At 35.5% G+C, this 19,854-nt stretch overlaps 1 protein-coding gene across 2 annotated transcripts in view; it reads right to left on the minus strand.

Annotated features, from left to right (window-relative positions):
• LOC145245765 (uncharacterized) overlaps nucleotides 1–4,726 on the minus strand; it is a 58,764-nt gene extending 54,038 nt beyond the window's left edge. The window contains exon 1 of one of the 2 annotated variants that reach the window (XM_080107373.1): nucleotides 4,504–4,726. In XM_080107373.1, the coding sequence (XP_079963499.1) occupies nucleotides 4,504–4,524 (21 nt within the window). In that variant the 5' untranslated portion in view covers nucleotides 4,525–4,726. The remainder of the gene's footprint in view (nucleotides 1–4,503) is intronic. The other variant, XM_080107374.1, reaches the window with a different exon arrangement.
• Between the last annotated feature and the right edge of the window lie 15,128 nt (nucleotides 4,727–19,854).

The raw sequence follows: 19,854 nt of genomic DNA on the forward strand, positions 1-19,854 counted from the left end.
AGATAAGAATATGTTTTTATTGGAGTGCGGATAAGTAATGGAAGGAAGATAATATTTGATATAATGAAAAAAAAAAGAAGGAAAATAGATGCCATTCATTAACCTTATCGCTAACCCTAAGTTCGGCTGGCAATACGAAAAACAAAGATGAAAGCACTGCGTGTGCAGTGGATATAACAAAACTAATGAAAGTTAATTCATAGTCTAAGGAACCGTTACAAGTCAATTTCTCCCAGAAATAGCCTGGTTGGTCACGTCGGTACTCACGGATGACAGTGCTTCAGGGAATAAACAACAAACTCACATCCCCCAAAAGTAAGATGCCCAGATGTTAGCCTCCCATTACCTTATAGCAGTGTTTTTTTAATTTCATAACTACGAATGTATCCCTCGCAACAAAAGAATTATGATTTTTATTTTATTTAAAATAAATTCTTTTGTTTTGTTTTTTGGTACGTAGGTAGTTGTCAATAGTAGTGTTTGTCTACAAACACCGGGATGAAGGTCATACTTAATAGGAATACAGTAATTAGTGGAGCCTTTCATCCTATGCTAATTCACATCCAAATAAAAAATCTACCATTTTCGGCAAATACGTAGAAACTGGCTGGAAAAATTGTGTGCAAAAATGTTTAGATTGTAAGATCAGTTTCGCATGTAAATATAACAGAAAACGAATACCCATTTCTGGACCAGATAGAGTTTCTTATGACTTCTAATCATTTTTGTTGTAAATTTTGGGAATTTTTATGGTCGTGGAAATGGATAGGGCGTCATATTTTTATGCTGAAAAAATATGCGTTGAAACATGTTATAAATAAAATACTAACATATTGCTCCAGGGCGACATTGACTTTTAACGTTCCCATGGATTAATTGTCCTGTTACACACGAGTCAATAGGATCCTTTTGTTTACATTTTATTTGTTTTTGCATTGCCACCTGGATTTCATATGAAATTTTACTCAGGAATATTATCTGGACAATAAATTGTGCGAATTTTTAGGGACAATTAAAAGTCAATTACGTATTTTTGAAGGATGGTATTTTTGTTACAGAACCGTGTTATGAATTAATGATGATCACGCCATATTCCAACACCGAAGAAACAAAAATAAAGCTTGTATATTTTTTTAAGATAATAATAATAATAATAATAATAATAATAATAATAATAATAATAATAAGACTCCAAGGAACAGCACAAGTTGTTCTCAAAAAGCAATCTTGGATGATGGCTTGTGTGACTATTCCTAGTGAGTACATAAATAAATAAATAAATAAATAAATAACAACAACAACAATAATAATGATTAGAATGAATTATATGGAAACTGAAATAGACAAAGCACAGGAAAACAATGCAATCTCTGTTGACAAAGAGACGAAACGGTGAATAACATAATAAGTGAATGCAGCAAAATAGATCCCAAAGAATATAAAAAATCCATAGCTGTGCGGGAAAAACATACACTGGCAATTTATACATGCAGACAAATACAGACATAAAAGCTGGAAACAATATTGGAAAACGAAAAACACAAAAATCTCTGGAACATGGAGGTATAGCCAAAATCATCCAAGTAAGGAGTCCAGATGTCATAATGATGAGCAAGAAGAGAAAACACGCCATCCTACAGTTAAACAGGATAAAGATAAAAAGAAACAGAGAAACGGAGCAAACACATGAAGGTTGCCAGAGAGCTGAAATAAATAAGGAACATGAAGAGAATCAATATAATCCCGATGTAGGAGTATTAGGAACAATCTGAAAACCCCATGAAAAAGATTAGAAGAAAAATAAAAGTCGCAAGATCAGGAGAGAAATACTTCCTTCCCCTAAGATAAGCGAAAAAAAAAAGGAATTTGGTCTGCTCTACCATTTAATCCATAGCTGGAGGGAGGATATATCGATTCATCTATTTCTCAAGGATGTTAGTGAAAGTTACGCGGTAATCTCAATAGAACTCGAACCTGATATGTTAAACCCATTCCGTGCGTATAACTACTATACCACTTACGGCATTAAAACATTATGTTTGGAATTTTATTCGGATTTTGATGAAAATCTATTATATAAGTTTGATTCGAGAAAATATCTAAAATTTTATGCTTAAACTCCAAATTTAAAAAAATCTGAAATAGAAATTGGAATTCAGGAAATCTTGCTTTATTGCTACCAAATTAATATAAATAAAATTCAATGCAAATCTGAAATATTTGAATACGAGATTCTTTTCCTTGCTGTAAACCTGTATAAGAGCTAAGTACGTCCTAGGATGGAATACTGTTGCCACATCTGGGCAGGAGCTGCTCGAAGCACCCTATCCTGCCTTGGCAGAGTTCAAAACAGACTTTCTAACCTTATAGGCGATGCCCTTTTCTCTTTTCTGCAACCTCTTTCTCATAAAAGAGACGTCACAAGCCTGTCCCTGCTCTATCGCTATTTTCATAGCAAGTGTTCGACTGAGCTCCAATCTATGGTCCTCCCCTCGCCAATCCTTCACAAAAAACACTCGTCTAGCCAAAATTACCATCAATAAATTCTCCCACTCTCTAGCAGTGCCGAAAACTAAACGTGCATTCCATGACCAAACCTTTTCTCAGAACTTCACGCCCGCGGAACTCTGTTCTACTGGCCTGCTTTCCAGCTAACTACAATATCATTATCTTAAAGTTCAACATAAACAAGTTTTTAGTTACCCGTCCTCATAAATAATCTAATTATACCGAATTACTGCTACAAATGATTATTACGCAACTGTCCTAATGATTACAGTACACACATCAATCCTTATTCTTCAGTGGCCTCCGGGCCTTGATATGTATTAACCCCTTTGTAAAAAAAAAGCGTTCATTACATTTTAATTGGAATTTGCAAGTTCAAGAAGCTAATACAACACAGAGTTCTTTTGAATAAACATTTATTTAAAATTAAGTTAATTTCGCCGATATAAGTTTTCACAAGGAAAAGAAAGTGTTTGTGTTTTTTCTTTTTTCTTCCATTTAAAAAAAATCGCCGTTTTCTGTTAACACCATGCCACAACAAAGAAAAAAAAATAAAGAAAAGAAAATGCACAAACTGTTTCTATGCTTGATGAAAACGTATATCGTCGAAACTAAGTTTATCTATAATATAAATCTCACCTGTTTGTTTAAATGTATGTATGTATGTATGTATGTATGTATGTATGTATGTATGCCTAAAACTTTCGACAGAGGCGACGGATTTTCACGCGATCAGTATCGTTTTGAAGCTCGACCCTTCAGACGACAAATATCAAAACATTGGCTAAAACCATTAATTTCTTTACCCTCATCTGGGCACTTTTCTTCAAGGAGGGGTCTCTGTTTTCGCCGATATTTTCGAAAGTCATCTCCTCTTTTCGATTGACTAGCCTTAATTTAAACCTTCGCCCTTTCCGGTTTGGCGATAGACGCAACAGCAAAGACGTCACGTTTTTTGTCATGTTCTTTTCCTCTTTCGCGAGACAGGTTCGAGCCTGCCTGCTTACTACCACTTCCAAACACCCGGACAACGCCGGGCAACGCCGGGCATTCAGGCTAGTTTTAAATAAATAAATGTTTATCAAAAAAAAATTCTGCGCTGTATTTGCTTTTTAAACTTACAAATTCTAATCGAAATATTTGATCGTTCAAATGGTATGTTACGTTTTTGAAGTTTTGAGATGAGGATTAGTTATTCATATTATCTGGGTTCATCGGACTACTGTTTTCACCTTGAGTGTGATTTTCACAACGTTTCGGTCGGTGTAACCTCCGACCTTCTTCAGGTGCATCTTTTCGAACTCGGGAATCTTTCTGTCAGACTCGGGAATGTGGACGGAATTTTGAACGGAACCCTTCATTTACTTCACGGGAGTAGCATGCTCTTGTTCCGTCAGCCACGGCTGAATTGAGGTCCTAAGTAATTCGCAATTATATTTTTCGGTCGCCTCACCGAGGATTAAACCTTCAACCTTCATAAGAATATCACTTTTACAATTAATTTTTCAAATACTCTAACCATTGTGCCACGGGTCCTTGCGGACGAGTTCAACAAGATACATCTGAAGAAGGTCGGAGGTTACATCGACCGAAATGTGAAAATCACACTCAATATGCGAACAGTAGTCCGATGAATCCAAATAATACCAAATGATATGCTGTTTCCATATTATGTCCCCTGAAATCCCTTTAAAAAAATGAAATTTGGGAAATATTTATTAATTTACAATCATTGTTAAATTTGTACAAAAATTGCGCTATCTAAAATTTCACGAAATATTTTCCAATCTCTTTTAACCTTCTATGCATAAAACTAACTTAAACTGATTATAGCCCACACTACTCACACTTACGTCTAGTGTCTGTGTTCTAAAATTGATAATGATCGGTTAAGTAGTGTAGAAGTGAATCGCATGTATACACAGATATCTGAACATATATACAAACATAACTTTATATATAGATGCATATAATGAAAAACAAAAAAAAACTTACTAGGTTTTGTTGAAATCTCATGATTTATCGTTTTCTTTGGTATATTTTTTTCAACCTTTTTTTAAAGACATCAACCCTAAAAACATTCAACCATTCGTCAACGATAAAAGCACAAATATTGACGCATTCTGAAGGTTAACGGATAAAAATAATAACGATGATAATAACAACATAAGAATTATATTGCATCCTAATCCTGTTATATGATATATGTATTTCCGTCGGATATAAGGTTCTATTTAAAACACTTATACACAAAACAAAAACTGGAACATCCGGGATCTGATGACATTTTTTTTTTTTTACCAAACAATAAATATTAGTGGAGTCTCTATCTATCTGTCTGTATCTCTGTCTGTCTGTTCTCCCCTCTCTCGTTCTATCCGGGAATGTATCGAAATAGTGCACACTATCCGTCTAAAAGTGATGGAAAAAAATTATGCTTCGCCAGTGTTCGAACTTGCTATATTTATCAATTATATATATAAAAAGGCTATGTGTATGCCTGTCTCCATATTTTCAAACTCTATCTCCTCCGAAACTAAAAGTCGCAGAGCGGCGCTAGGGGCCTCAAATGATTGAATTTTTTAAAGGGTCGTTCTTTTATGGGTCTTTAGCCAGTTTAAATAGTTTTAAAATGGGTCAAAATCGAAAAAAAAAAAAAATCGCTACACATTTTGTGCATTCATTTTAATTTAGTTTTAATTTTTTATTTTTAATTCATGTATGTGTACAGTGGTATCGTCACCAGCTTTGAATGCTACAGTTTCGGTTTCGATTCTAAATGATGGCACCAAAATACTTCGATTGGTCTTTAGCCGGTTAAAATATTTTTTAAATGGGTTGTTTGATTGAATTTCTACAGGTCCCGCTAGTATGTATGAAAACGAAATTATTTTTGCACCAACATAATAGAAAACTGGTATAAGAAAAGTACGTCACAAATAGAAAAATGAATTTACCAATTAAATCTTAAAAAAAAAAAAAAATGTATCTTACCGCCTAAACTGTGTTTTGGCTTCGAGCAATTGCGTTGATATAAAATCAAAAAGTCTCTAAATAACGATCTAGTCGGACATAAAAATACAAAATAAATATTAAGTAAACATGAACATGAAACGAATATTAATTAAATATGAAACGAAATGTGAAGTCAATATTCAATAAATATCAAATAAATATTAAGAAAATATAAAGTAAAGACGAAATAGTTATGACTGGCGGGACCTGTGGAAATTCCACAGCGGACTCTTTCATATGTAATATATTGATGTGGCATTCTGTAACTCTTTAACTGTACCAAAACCAAAACGTAGATTTCATGAAATAAGCTTCTTTCTTAGAAGTGCACGCCAGTGGAACTCTCTTCCGTCTGCCTGTTTCCCACCTGACTACAACTTGGATGTTTTCAAGTCCAACATAAACAAATTCCTGAGTAAGACACTTTATCAAATCTCCAATACTAATGATTACTACGATACTATCCCATTGATTACTGCACATACAATAACCCTTATCCCCGAGTGGTTTCTGGGCCTTGATAAGTGGTGACTTCCATGTAAAAAAAAAAAAAAGATTGCAAAGTCCAGCTGTCCAAGGGAAGAAACTATTGGATTAGAAACTTTCCAGCATTTAGGGACCTCTACAATGATGCTATGTGATTTTGTTGCTAACCAGGTTTGTCGAGGGTATGTACGTTGAGGGGGAACAAGTGCGATGAGTTCATCAGAGCACATTCCATTAAAATACTTGTAAAACAGGCAAAGGGATGCAACATTGCTGCGATGGGACAGGGGTTAAAGCTTAGTTGAAAGTGCGGGATCTATTAGATTGGAGATTCTTTGGGTTCTGTCCAAGAGAGAGAGAGAGAGAGAGAGAGAGAGAGAGAGAGAGAGAGAGAGAGAGAGAGAGAGAGAGAGAGAGAGAGAGAGAGACTAACTGTAGATGCACGAGCCCATAAGTGGCAACAATACTCCATGCATGGGGTAATGATGAATTTGTAGAGGTACAAGATACTCTCAGATGTAAGTAATCTTCTAGCACGATAGAGTGACCCCATCTTCTTTGCAGCCGCCGTTGCAATATCCTCAATGTATTTATATTCATATTTCCTGTGATTGTTAAGCCGAGGGGTTTGAAGGAAGAATTCTCAGGTAGGGTGTTATTTGTCATGAATATTGGTGCTTAGGAAGGATACTTGTAATTGTTAAAGGAAAGCAGTTTAGTCTTAGCAGCATTAAATGCTACCATTCATTTACGGCTCCATTCCAATATAGTCTGAATGTGGTTTTCTGCCATTGACTTAGATTTGTGTACATCCGATTTTCCTTGTGCCTATTATGGATTAGTGTATCATTGGTAAATATACCCATCTCAGACACAATGCGATTAGGGAGGTCGTTAATGAATAGGAATAATAGTGATCCAAAGATCTACCCCTGAGGAACCTCCGCATTAATGTTATGCTGTTTAGATGTAATGACAACCTGGATGGTTCTCTTGTTTAAGAAGGCTCTAATTATATTTAGTATTCATTCAGTTATACCGTATGATTGAATTTTTATTAGGAGCCTTTCATGCCAGACTTTGTCAAGGGCACCAGATCTGGTTTCGCCTGCCTTATCCAGTGTATGGTATTATTATTATTATTATTATTATTATTATTATTATTATTATTATTATTATTATTATTATTTGAACTTGAAATTCATGGGTAAACAAGGAATTGTCTTACACATGTTCGGATGTTTTATGTTTCTGTCTTTGTGTACATTTTTTCTGGCCAAAAGCGACAACAGCGGCGGAGTTTAAAAAATAGCAAACAAAACAAATAAGCGTTTCTAACCGAAATTTTAATTTGAATTTGAAATTCATGGTTAAACAAGGAATTGTCTTACACATGTTCGGATGTTTTATGTTTCTGTCTTTTTGTACATTTTTTCCGGCCAAAAGCGACATCAACGGCTAAGTTTAAAAAAATTAAACAAATAAGCGTTTCTTACCGAAATTTTATTTTGAACTTGAAATTCATGGTTAAACAAGGAATTGTCTTACACATGTTCGGATGTTTTATGTTTCTGTCTTTGTGTACATTTTTCCGGCCGAAAGAGACAACAGCGGCGGAGTTTAAAAAATAGCAAACGAAACAAGTAAGAGTTTCTTACCGAAATTTAAATTTGAACGTGAAATTCATGGTTAAACAAGGAATTGTTTTACACATGTTCGAATGTTTCATGTTTCTGTTTTTTGTACATTTTTCCGGTCGTCAGCAACATCAGCGGCGGGGTTTTAAAAATAGCAGAGGGGGGGAGAAAAAAAAGAAGGGTTTCTAACTGAAATTAGAATTTAAAACTTGAATTCACGGTTAAACGGGGAATTGTCTTTCACATATTTGGATGTTTTATGTTTCTGTTTTTGTGTACATTTTTCTGACCAAAAGTAATATTGGCAGAGGAGTTAGAAAAAACGAACAAAGTAAGCTTTTCTAACTGAAATTATTATTATTATTATTATTATTATTATTATTATTATTATTATTATTATTATTATTATTGTCATTGTTCTTCTTCTACTTATTATTATTATTTTTTTATTTTTATTATTATACTTATCATTATTATTATTATTATTATTTAAAAAAACAAAATTTACTTTATTGGTTATTACTATTATTACTAATATTATTACTAGTAGTAGTAGTGGTGGTGGTAGTAGTGGTGGTATGTTTTTATTATCACTGTAGCCGTAATAGTAGGTGCTGTTTTTTGCTGTCATTGCTATTGTTGTTCTTGCTGTTAATATTATTGCTACCGATATTAGTGTTGCCATTATCATTGTAGATTTTATTTCTATTGTTGTTGTTGGTGGTAATGGGAATAGTGGTGGTGATGGAGGAAAAAGGTCGGGAGGGGATCTTTGACCTTGGTGGGGAACCCTCCTAGAGATAATGTCTCGATAAAACTATCGGTGGTGGCGTAACCTTAAATTCACTAACCCCATTTATGGGAGAATGTCAAATCAAAATATTGAAAATAACGACGTGAATGAGGCTAGAACGTCTTGTGATGGTCTCACGTCAGGTAGGTGTCCCACTGGTCAACAGGGTGGGTCCCGTCGTCATCATACAACTGTTCGAAATTTCGATGACGTTAAGGCTGGCATACGAAGGATGACAAACTGGAAGGCACCTGGTCCAGATGGAGTGATGGGCTTCTGGTTTAAACAGTTTCCATGCCTTTATCCACCTATAGCTGCTGCTCTGCAAAGGGTTGTACAGTCGGGAGATGATGTCCCTGATTGGCTTGTGGAGGGAAGAACAACACTGATTAGGAAAGATCCTGCAAAAGGAACAGATGCCAATAATTATAGACCAATTACGTCTGCCATTGATGTGGAAACTGTTGACTGGAATATTTGCGGAGAACATCTTTGAACATCTAGAGAGTAATGGCGTTTTTCCTGACGAACAAAAGGAGTGCCGGAAAGGCTCGAGAGGTACTAAAGAGCAACTACTAATTGATAAAGCAATAATGCAGGATGCGAAGAAGAAGAAGAAGAAGAAGAAGAAGAAGACAAATCTGAGCGTAGCATGGATCGATTACAGAAAGGCTTATGACATGGTTCCTCATTCATGGATACGTGAAACACTATTGATGATGAAGGTTGCTGAGAATGTGGTAGGGCTTTTGCTGACAGCAAACAGAAGATGGGGCAGGTTGGCATTAAACGTGGGATATATTCAAGGAGATTCGTTATCACCACTTCTTTTTGTAATGATAACGATGCCACTGAGCATCCTCTTGAAGAGAAAAAGAGAGATAAACTTTGGATCTGGTGACAGACGCCTCAGCCATCTACTTTTTATGGATGATTTGAAAATATTCGGTAGAAATGAAAAGGAAATGGAGAGACTGGTAGAACTTGTGGGGGCATACTCAGAAGACATTGGAATGGAGTTTGGGATTAGTAAATGTGCGGTGCTGGTGATGAAAAGAGGAGTAAAGGTTCATTCGAATGGAATAGTGCTGCCAAATGGAGAAATCATGAAAGAAATAGAAGATACAGAATATAAGTATTTGGGAGTGCTGGAGAGTGTAGGCATCATGAACAGAGAAATGAAGGTAAAAGTCAGGAAGGATTATCTTAAAAGAGTGAAACTAATTGCAAAGTCGAAACTGTATGGAGGAAACCTAATGAAAGCAGTAAATGCATGGGCAGTCAGTGTTTTGAGATACAGTGCGGGAATTTTAGAATGGTCTCACAAGGATTTGCATGCCATGGATATCAAAACAAGAAAAGTTTTAGCAATGTTTGGTATATTTCACATTAGAAGTAGCGTAGCAAGGCTGTATCAAAAGAGGAAAGCTGGTGGAAGAGGATTGAAAAGTATAAAAGATTGTGTTAGAAGTGAGATGTCATTGAAGGAGCATGTGGTTAGAAGAAGGGATGCCGGATTTGTGGTAAGACCTCAGAGTCAATTGCGCACCTTACAGCAGGGTGTAGTGGACTGGCCCAGAGAGAGTACCGCAAAAGACACGATCGCATGGGACTCCGGATATATTGGGAGGTGTGTAAGAGGGTTGGGGTGAAGTGTGCTGGAAAATGGTTTGAGGAGGTGCCTGATGAAGTTAGAACAAGTGAGCATGGCAAGGTGGAGGTATGGTGGGACAAAAGTGCCATAACGACCAAGCAATTGGAACATAATCGTCTGGATTTGGTCGTCATTGACAAGGTCTCAAAAAACTGGCAGATTGTAGCCTTCTCAGTACCCTGAGACAGGAATGTGAGAGAGAAGGAGAATGAGAAGTGGAGCAATTATGCTCCATTGGCCTTGGAGATAAGGCGTATACACGGGGTTAAAACACAAATAATCCCGGTTGTAGTTGGTACACTAGGAGTAGTATCAAGTCGTCTGGAAGGACAATTGAAAAAACTACAAATCCCCGATGTTTTAGGCGGCCTTCAAACCTCTGCAATTATAGGTACCACCAACATCCTTAGGAAAACCCTTGATCTTTGAAGCTCCTGGTTTGAAGCCGAGATTAAGGGAAATCCTTTGGAAATGAATCCCATCCCTTTCCAGAGAGACGTTCATAAACGAAATCAGAATTCTTCTTCTTCTTCTTCTTCTTCTTCTTCTTCTTCTTCTTCTTCTTCTTCTTCTTCTTCACTCACAAGTAATTCTCACATAGGCCATCATTAGCGATCATTCATATTAGATGTATTTGTTCTGTGCTGATCTAGTAGTTGAAATAGAATAGTTAACATTATCGCAGGATTCCGCCCGAGTCCCCCATGTTTGCTATCAAGGTAGAAACTGACGATCATGACACTCATAGCTTGTTTTCATTTGGTATCATTCTGTCCCATTTCCTCCACAGTTGAGACGTGGTAGAATTCTTTTTTTTTTTTTTTTTTCATGGATAACTCTGCTGTGTTCCAAGCTACTAGAGTCAAGATTGCTTTATGAAATACATATCGTTATACATCCTTTTAAATGTCTCAAATTAAAACAGATCATGATTACAATGCGTAAAGCAAAGAACAATTATTATAGGCTAAATGTTAAGGAATTAATTTCAGACATTTTAAACGTCTATAGATAAAATTTCATACATGATAGCATGAGAGAAATTGCCGACATTCGTTGCTTTTGAACTGTGCTTTATTGGCTTGGAGCACAATGGTTGCTACAAATTATTTCGAGGTAAATGTGTGGTTTAGCGGCGTAAATTATTTGACAGACAAAAAATTATAAAAACGATTTATTTTATATAAAACACATTAGATCCAATAGCTAAAAAAAAAACGAAAAAAATTTCATTTTTATTATTTTTTCATCATTTTTATTGGACTAAATGTAGGACTATCGAGGCCGCCATATTGTTTTTAAATTTAGCCTTTCTAAGGTTTGACAGATTGCCCTTTTTAAGGCCAAATTCGGCCTTTTTTACCCTCTTTACAAAAAAGTATGGCGGCCAAAAATAGTTCAATGAAAAAGCGTAAAATTTGGCCTTAAAAAGGCCAATCTGTCAAACCTTAAAAAGGCCAACTTTTAAAAGCAATATGGCGGTCTCGAATGTCATACATTTAGTCTAATAAAAATGATGAAAAAATAATAAAAATTAAATGTTTTTTCTGTTTTTATTTTAGCCTTTGGGTATAATAATGTGGTTTTTATTAAAAATAAATAGTTTTTATAAATTTTTGTCTGTCAAATAATTTACGCCGCTAAACTACACATTTACCTATTTCGGTTTATCAAATAGTTTTTTTTTTCAAAGAGATATTAGTCTTATCTAGACGTAATATTATTATTTTTATTTCAACGAGGGGAGAGAATATTTTGTTGTTGATTAATATTTGAGCTCGCGTTTTACTAGTGTTTCCTCCTCTCTCTCCTCTGCCTACTCCCTTTTTTCTATGCTACTCTTTGTCCTTTTCCCCTTCTAATTCATTTCCTCTCTTATAGTCCCCTTTTAAATACCGTGAAGGGCGCCAGACATGCATATGTTCACTTTTATTATATAGATGATGAATGCGTCCTGAAGTATTCGAACTACTAAGAGTTTAACCGTAAATCAAACTAAAATTCAAGCTCGTATTATTTGGATTATTCAGACTGCTGTTCCCGTCTTAGGTGTTATTTTCATAAGGTTTCGGTCGATGTAAACTCCGACCTTCTTCAGGTGAATCTTGTCGAACTCGGGAATCTTTCTACCGAAATCAAAACTCTGTACGGAATTATATATATATATATATATATATATATATATATATATATATATATATATATATATATATATATATATATATATATATATATGCAGCATAATCGCATAGGGAAAAAGATAAGGGGATTTTGTGTGTGAGAGAGAGAACGAGAAAGAAAGAGTTCCCAATTGACTCGAAAACGGCTGGGCTGATTTTTATGAAATTCCTCACAAATGTATTTTATATATCTGGCAGTGGTCTTAGATAGGTTCTGTATCGGAAGGTGTTCGATAAGTATCGATAATTGACAATTGAAAAAATCTGACGAAAGAAGAAATAGGCGATGTTAACTAAAGTTAACACCTTATACAGCCTGATATCAGAAATACATTTGAGAAGTTTTATTGCCACACAAGCAGAACGGCCCGACATATAAAATCAACAATAGGATCTTTTATATAATAGGGGCGCGTTCGAAATGAATGTTTCTGTTTCTAGTGGTGGTGGTAGTGGTGGTGCTGCAAACATGAACTCGGTGGCCATGATAATGATTTGAAGAAAAAGATTTGAAAAGTGTCTTCTGACGCAGAGTTTTACCATAAGGACCTGTCAGGCTGATGTCACGTTTATTTACGCAGCGCAAGACACCTAGAAATGCTTGCCGATCTCAAGTGGCTTTGCTTCCTTCGAGGTTAGAGTTGGTGGTAATTCAATAGAGTGATTGATTACGATGAGCCTTTTTTTTTTTCTTTCTAAAGTTGGTGGATATTGATGGCAGGAAATGGAAACAGATTATTATGACTGAATCTCTTCAGAATACCGGATCCGGAAACAGGAAGAAAAACACAAGAAAAAACCCAAAGAAAGACGTAATATCTATAATGTATTTATAGTGACTCTGTCTTTCTCGACCTTCGAAATGTTTGGCTAGTGAAGAAGAAATTCTTCTGGACTGGAACAGTTTTTATTTTTGTCCTACACCTGTTTTGGGGAGCTAGATATCCCCCAGATAAAACAAGACTGCGTCTAACTTTTCCCTTGTAGGCAGGCAAATAAATATAGACTTTGCGTATTCGTCCATGCATGGATCATTGTTGCCACATGTGGGCTAGTGCTTCTATCAGTAGTCTCTCACTCTTAGACAGAGTCCAAAAAAGAGTCTCAAATCTCATCGGCCAAGCTTCAACCTCTGTCCCATCGTTGCAATATTGCATCCTTGTGCCTGTTTTACGAGTACTTTCACGAAATGTGCTATGATGAATTCACAGCACTTGTGCCCCCTCGACAAACTCGACAAGCAGCAAAATCCCACCCTTTCACCTATATTTCAGAAAGCCTTCTACTCGAATACTTCCTTCTTTCAGATTGATATATATTGGAATTCCCTCCCTGTTTGCTGCTTCCCTGACTGTACAAACCTACAGAAGTTTAAAAATAATGTGAACAAACATTTCGTTGCTCAACTCCTCACAGTCGCCTGTTAGACGTATGGCTAGATTGGGGTGAAAAGTAGTTTTAAACATCCGTCCAGAAGTGCAAATGAAAACAAACATCTATATCAAGATCAAAAACATGTTTTTTTTTCCAGTAAAATTTTACAAAGAATGTAATGGTGACATTAATTTTGAATTATTTTTACGATAATGTAGGAATGGCATGTAATTTCGAACAAAGTGATTTTGAGGTGCGACGGACGTGGTTTAAAACGGTCACGTGACCACTATTTTTTTTGTAAATTTGCTTATTAGATATAATTTTGGGGTGTGGTTTGTGTGTTTTAATATGTATATGACTGGGATATATGTGCCGGGTAAAATAAAATTGTTGGGTTTGTGTTTGCGCCAGGCACTCATAAACAGCAAACACGATATTTTGTTTCCTTTTTAACTTGAAAATTGAAGATTCTTAAATTAAAATAATAATAATAATAATAATAATAATAATAATAATAATAATAATAATCAGAAGAAGAAGAAGAAGAAGTAGAAGAAGAATGGAAAGAGAAACAACTACACGTACAAAGGCGAAACTCACAAAAGCATATAGGCATGGCTACGTAAAGGACACATAAACAGATAAACTGAATTACTACAAACAGCCGCACAAAATAACGCGATTAGAACCAACTATATCAAAACTAAAATCAACAAAGCACAAGAAAACAACAAATGTAGATTCTGTGAACAAAGAGATGAAACGGTAACCTACGTAATAAGTGAATGTAGTAAACTAGCCCTAAACAATGTAAGAACAAACACGATCAGTTGGGAATTATGCAAACAACTGCATCTTGAACACCCAGACAAATGATACAAACACAGACCAGTAGCAGTAGTTGAGTATGAAAATCATAAAATCCACTAGGACGTGAAGGTATGAACAGATAAATTCATCCAAGCAATGAGACATGATAACCTAAAAGTTGACAAGAAAGAAAAATCCTGCCAGATCGTAGATTTCACCAGTCTAGCAGATCACAGAGTGAATATCAAGAGCGCAGAAAAACGAAGCAAATATAAAGAACTGGCCAGAGAAGTGAAAGTGATATGGAAGATGAAGAAAGTCAAGATAACACGAATAATAGTAGGAGCACTAGGAACAATCGTGAAAAACTTTGAATCGGAGAAACGGTTGAGAGGACACAACTGATAGCAATAATGAAAACAGATGAAATGCTAAGGAAAATCCTAGAATGTGGAAACTAACCCACATCAACTGTAAACACTAACAGGTAACTTGGATAGTACAATCAAAATAAAACGGAAAGAAACGACCACATAGAATTAAGAAAACTGAAACTGCAAAATACTACACAAAAAAGGGCGGCATCTATATCGGATGGCGCCACAAAAAAGGCGTGAAGGGATCAAATCGATCGAGGAAGGAAAATACTAAGAAGCTCTCCAATGGAAAAGTACAAAAAAACTGGTGACTTAGGGAATAATAATAATAATAATAATAATAATAATAATAATAAACTTGATGATGATGATGACGACGAGAAAACAACAACAACAACAACAATAATGATAATAATAATAATAATAATAATAATAATAATAATAATAATAATACCATACACTGGATAAGGCAGGCGAAACAGAGTCTGGCATGATGGGCTCCTAATAAAAATTCAATTATACGGTATAACTGGATGAATACTAAATATAATTAGAGCCTTCTTAAACAAGAGAACCATCCAGGTTGTCATTACATCCAAACAGCATAACATTAATGCGGAGGTGCCTCAGGGGTAGATCTTTAGACCACTATTATTCCTATTCATTACGGACCTCCCTGATCGCATTGTGTCTGAGATGGGTATATTTACCAATGATACACCAATCCATGATAGCACAAGGAAAATCGGATGCACACAAATCTAAGTCAATGGTGGAAAACGACCTCCAGACCATATTGGAATGGGGACGTAAATGAATGGTAGCATTTAATGCTGCTAAGACTAAACTGCTTTCCTTTAACAATTACAAGTATCCTTCCTAAGCACCAATATTCATGACAAATAACATCCTACCTGAGAATTCTTCCTTCAAACCCCTCGGCCTGACAATCACAGGGAATATGAATATAAATACATTGAGGATATTGCAACGGCTGCTGTAAAGAAGGTGGGGCCCCCTCTGCTACGCTAGAAGATTATTCACACTTGTACCTCTACATGTAAGGAAGGGAGGAACTACTTCTTCTACTACTACTACTACTACTACTACTACTACTACAAATAATAATAATAATAATAATAAAATGATAATGATAATAAAATAATAATAATTTAATATAATAATAAAAATAGTAATAATGAAATAGTAGTAATAATAAAATTATAATAATAATGATAATGATGATAATAATAATTTAATATAATAATAATAAAAATGGTGATAAAGAAATAGTAGTAATAATAATAATAATAATAATAATAATAATAATAATAATAATAATAAATGTAGCAAACTCCAAAGAATACAAGAACAGAAACTGATTTGAGAAAGCAGAACACTGGGAACTGTGCAAGCGACTGCACTTTGACAAATGGTGCAGCCACAAACCGGGCAAACAGTACTGGAAAACGGAAATTATAAAATCTTTGTGTTGCATTTTAAGCTTGTGTCACACACGCAACAAACAAATTGCCATAATCATAACAGAAACAAATTTTATCTCTACCTTTCGTTTCTGTATGTTTTTCTTGTACGCAGTTGTCTATGATTCCATCCAAAGTCCAAGAGAACGCTAATCGGTAAATAAGCTTCTTTTATAACTTTAAAGTAGACGAACTCGAAATAAGACGGAATGAAGACAACGAAAATGTATTCAACTTGATCTTCCTTCCTAATCGCAGAACATTGAGGGAATAAAGAGATAGAAAGATAGATACAATTTTAGCCCTTGTAAAAACAATATGATTCCATTTCCATTTGATGAAAACTGATTTTCTTTTTTTGTTGCAGACTATCTACTAGTGTGTCAGTTGCATACGAATCCCAAGAACGATAGAACCTTTTATCATGTCTGAAACTGACACAGTGCTCAACGAGTAAGATCGGAGATGCACCAGTGTACAACTCATGCTCTCTACCCATCCAAGTTATGACAACAGAACTATTACCAGCACCCTCAAGATGCAAATCTGGACAGTTCAACGCTTGAGGGCATAGCTCAACACATCGGACGACCCACAGTTATGGTCTTTGGTGTGGTTTCAAGTAAGTGCCACATAATGCCTCTTCACATCTTCGAAGTCGGCTTGAAAGTCAACACTAAAATGTACCTGGGTGTGCTGAAGAGTGTGGTGATACCCTGGTGCAATCTAGTGACCCTGACAGACCCTGGATGTGGCAGCGACTCGGCACCGGCCCACAAGTCTAAATAGACCAAGGCTTGGCTTCAGAAAATGTGCTACGACTTTGTACTTTTGTCTCACTGATCTGAACTCGTTGAACTACTTCGTTTGGTCAGACATCGAGAACATGACCTTTCACAACATTAAAGTGAACCTGATTGCCGAGTATTCGACGAGCTCCCGCCGGCGTTTGTGGAAAAGGCATGCTCCCAGTTCCTGACCCGTATCAAGGTGGCTTTTGAGACTGAAGGCGGCTTCATTGAGTAGATGTCAACCCTCCTATATATTCAAGTTACCTGAATTGATATTTTCAATAAAAGTTTTAAAATAAATCTGTCATGTTGTTTTCTTTAGGGCAACAATTTTATCATTCTACCCTTTAGATAGATAGATAAATAGATAGATAGATAGGGAAAGAAAGAAATAGATTGAAATCATTAACTAATGATATTTTTATAGTCATTATTATTTTAAACGTTCACCTGCTGCATACTCCCGAACAGACACTCCTATTTTCTATAACACATTTTCTCTGGACCTTGCGACGGCTGAACTCTTAGTGCTTTTTTTTTGTTATTCTTAACTATTTTATATACCAGTCGATTTATTCGCTTAACATCTAACAAAAATTGTTACATTGTAATTAGTGCATACATTTCTGTGTGTGTGTGTTACACATTTAATTACAGTTCTTGTCTGCGTTGCGCAGAAACAAAGCACATACCTTATTCATAGCCACTGTTTTCCTGCGATGGTCTTTTCCTTGAAGTCCTGTAACAGATTTCCCCCTCCAAAGAAACGCCATAATACCAAGTTATAATTAATAGATAACTTTATTCGCGCTTCCTTCGGAGTTTGCAGACGCTTATCTTAATTTTTAAATCTTCTCTAGTTGTGTTCACTGGATGCTTCCATGAACCGCAAGAGACCAAATCTCTTCCGAGCCAACAACTCCAATCTCAACCCAATCCCCATCTGCTAACTGACTGACTGCAAAAACTAGCTCTGGTTTGTGTTTCGTGAATATATAATAAACTCGTTTCTTTGTTAGTTACCTTACGTCACGAAACCAGGTCAGTTTGACGTCAAGGTCATCCTTGTCATTGTTAACTATCTTAACTTTTATTCATGTAAACATTCCAGTCCTATTTTATTATCGCAGAACCATGAAAATAGTATTGTTTGAAATATCTACCATATTGCAATAACATTCCTCTACCATTTATTTCAATAATATTGTAACATACTGCAGTAGTATCTTTTGTTTCCTCATTTCATCGGCTAATCTGGCGCTACCTGGGAGCCACAATATACACCATGTTTAATGTGTGAAAAAAAATAACGAGTCACCCTAACCCTAATCCTAACCCGAACAATTCAAGAAACCCTTTATATTTTAACAACTTGTTTGATTTAGGATGTGACTATTATCACACTTCAGTGCTGTCACCGGTGACGGTGATGTATTTATATATCAGTTATATTTCTGTTCTTTTTCCTCGTTTTGTGTAAACGATTAAACCTTATATAACTCATAACTCATGACACATTGAAACTTATTTTACCATTTATTCTTAGCTACAGGACTCGTCTGTCCCCGCTAGAATTGTGCATTTACTGCAAGCAGTTATTACTCTCATTGTAATTAATAGAATGTGCTCCGACGAACCCAAAGCACTTGTACTGTCTCGATGTAAATACCCCCGATTAACCCAATAAAATTCAACCACTTCACTGTAGAGATCACTTGATGTTGGAAAGTATTTTACTCTGATAGTTTCTTCTCTCAAACTGCTAAAAGTTGGAATTGCCTTTAGAATTCCTTCCTTACGTTCTGTTTCCCTATAAGTAACATCATATAGAATATTAAAAGTAATGCGAATAAACATCTTGTTGTACAGCTCCTTACTTAACATACCACATACAAATCTAGCCTCCTAGCCTCCTTCCCTGACTGTACTGACATGTAGTAGTTTAAGTGTAATGTTAACAGTCATCTCGCTGCTGAACTGAACTCCCTACGTATTGCCCCTATAGATTTGATCCCAAATAGTAGCGCCTTACATCCAACTGGAACTGTGACTTGTTTGGGTTGGAATAACAGTAAAAAATGGATGCACGCAACAAAAATAAACAGTAAAAATAATAAAATGGCATATTTTTATTTTGAATATTGTACGTAAATACTCATGCCGGAACTGTAGCTTTCAAAGCGTGGTTTCCCACTCAGAAAACATTACTTTAACAGTTGTCAAACAAAGCGAAGACAAGGTCGAAACACAAGTGCAGGATGGATTCTTCGTCTCCCAAATACATTGACTATCCTGTGCACAAGATACATATCTACTCCAAACATTGAAAATCTCAAGTAATTTTCGCCCTTAGACACTTGAGATCTAAACACTTGCCCTTCAAGCTTGATAACAACAGAGCCATTGTAACATTAACACACATAGATTCGCCGACGATTTGTCCAACTGATTGTAGACTCGTCTCATTTTAAAGCACATTTAAAAACAGATACCACCGATAATCCAGAAAGTCAGTTTTCAATAAAGAGATCAACAAATATTGGATCATCCTCGAATAAAACTGTTTCAACTTTTATTTTATTTTATTATTTTCAATAATATCTTAAGATGCAGACAATCAAAATTGTTACTAGTGCTTTATCGCATCTCATATGTGAACCAAAGTTAGATTTAATTTCCCTTTATCAGATAACTAAACTTTTTAGTCCGTTAAAAACGGGCAAAGTTATAGCCTGTTGACTT

Source organism: Euprymna scolopes, chromosome 23, assembly GCF_053919585.1.
Source record: "Euprymna scolopes isolate OS-2025 chromosome 23, ASM5391958v1, whole genome shotgun sequence".
In the NCBI taxonomy this organism is placed as follows: domain Eukaryota; kingdom Metazoa; phylum Mollusca; class Cephalopoda; order Sepiida; family Sepiolidae; genus Euprymna; species Euprymna scolopes.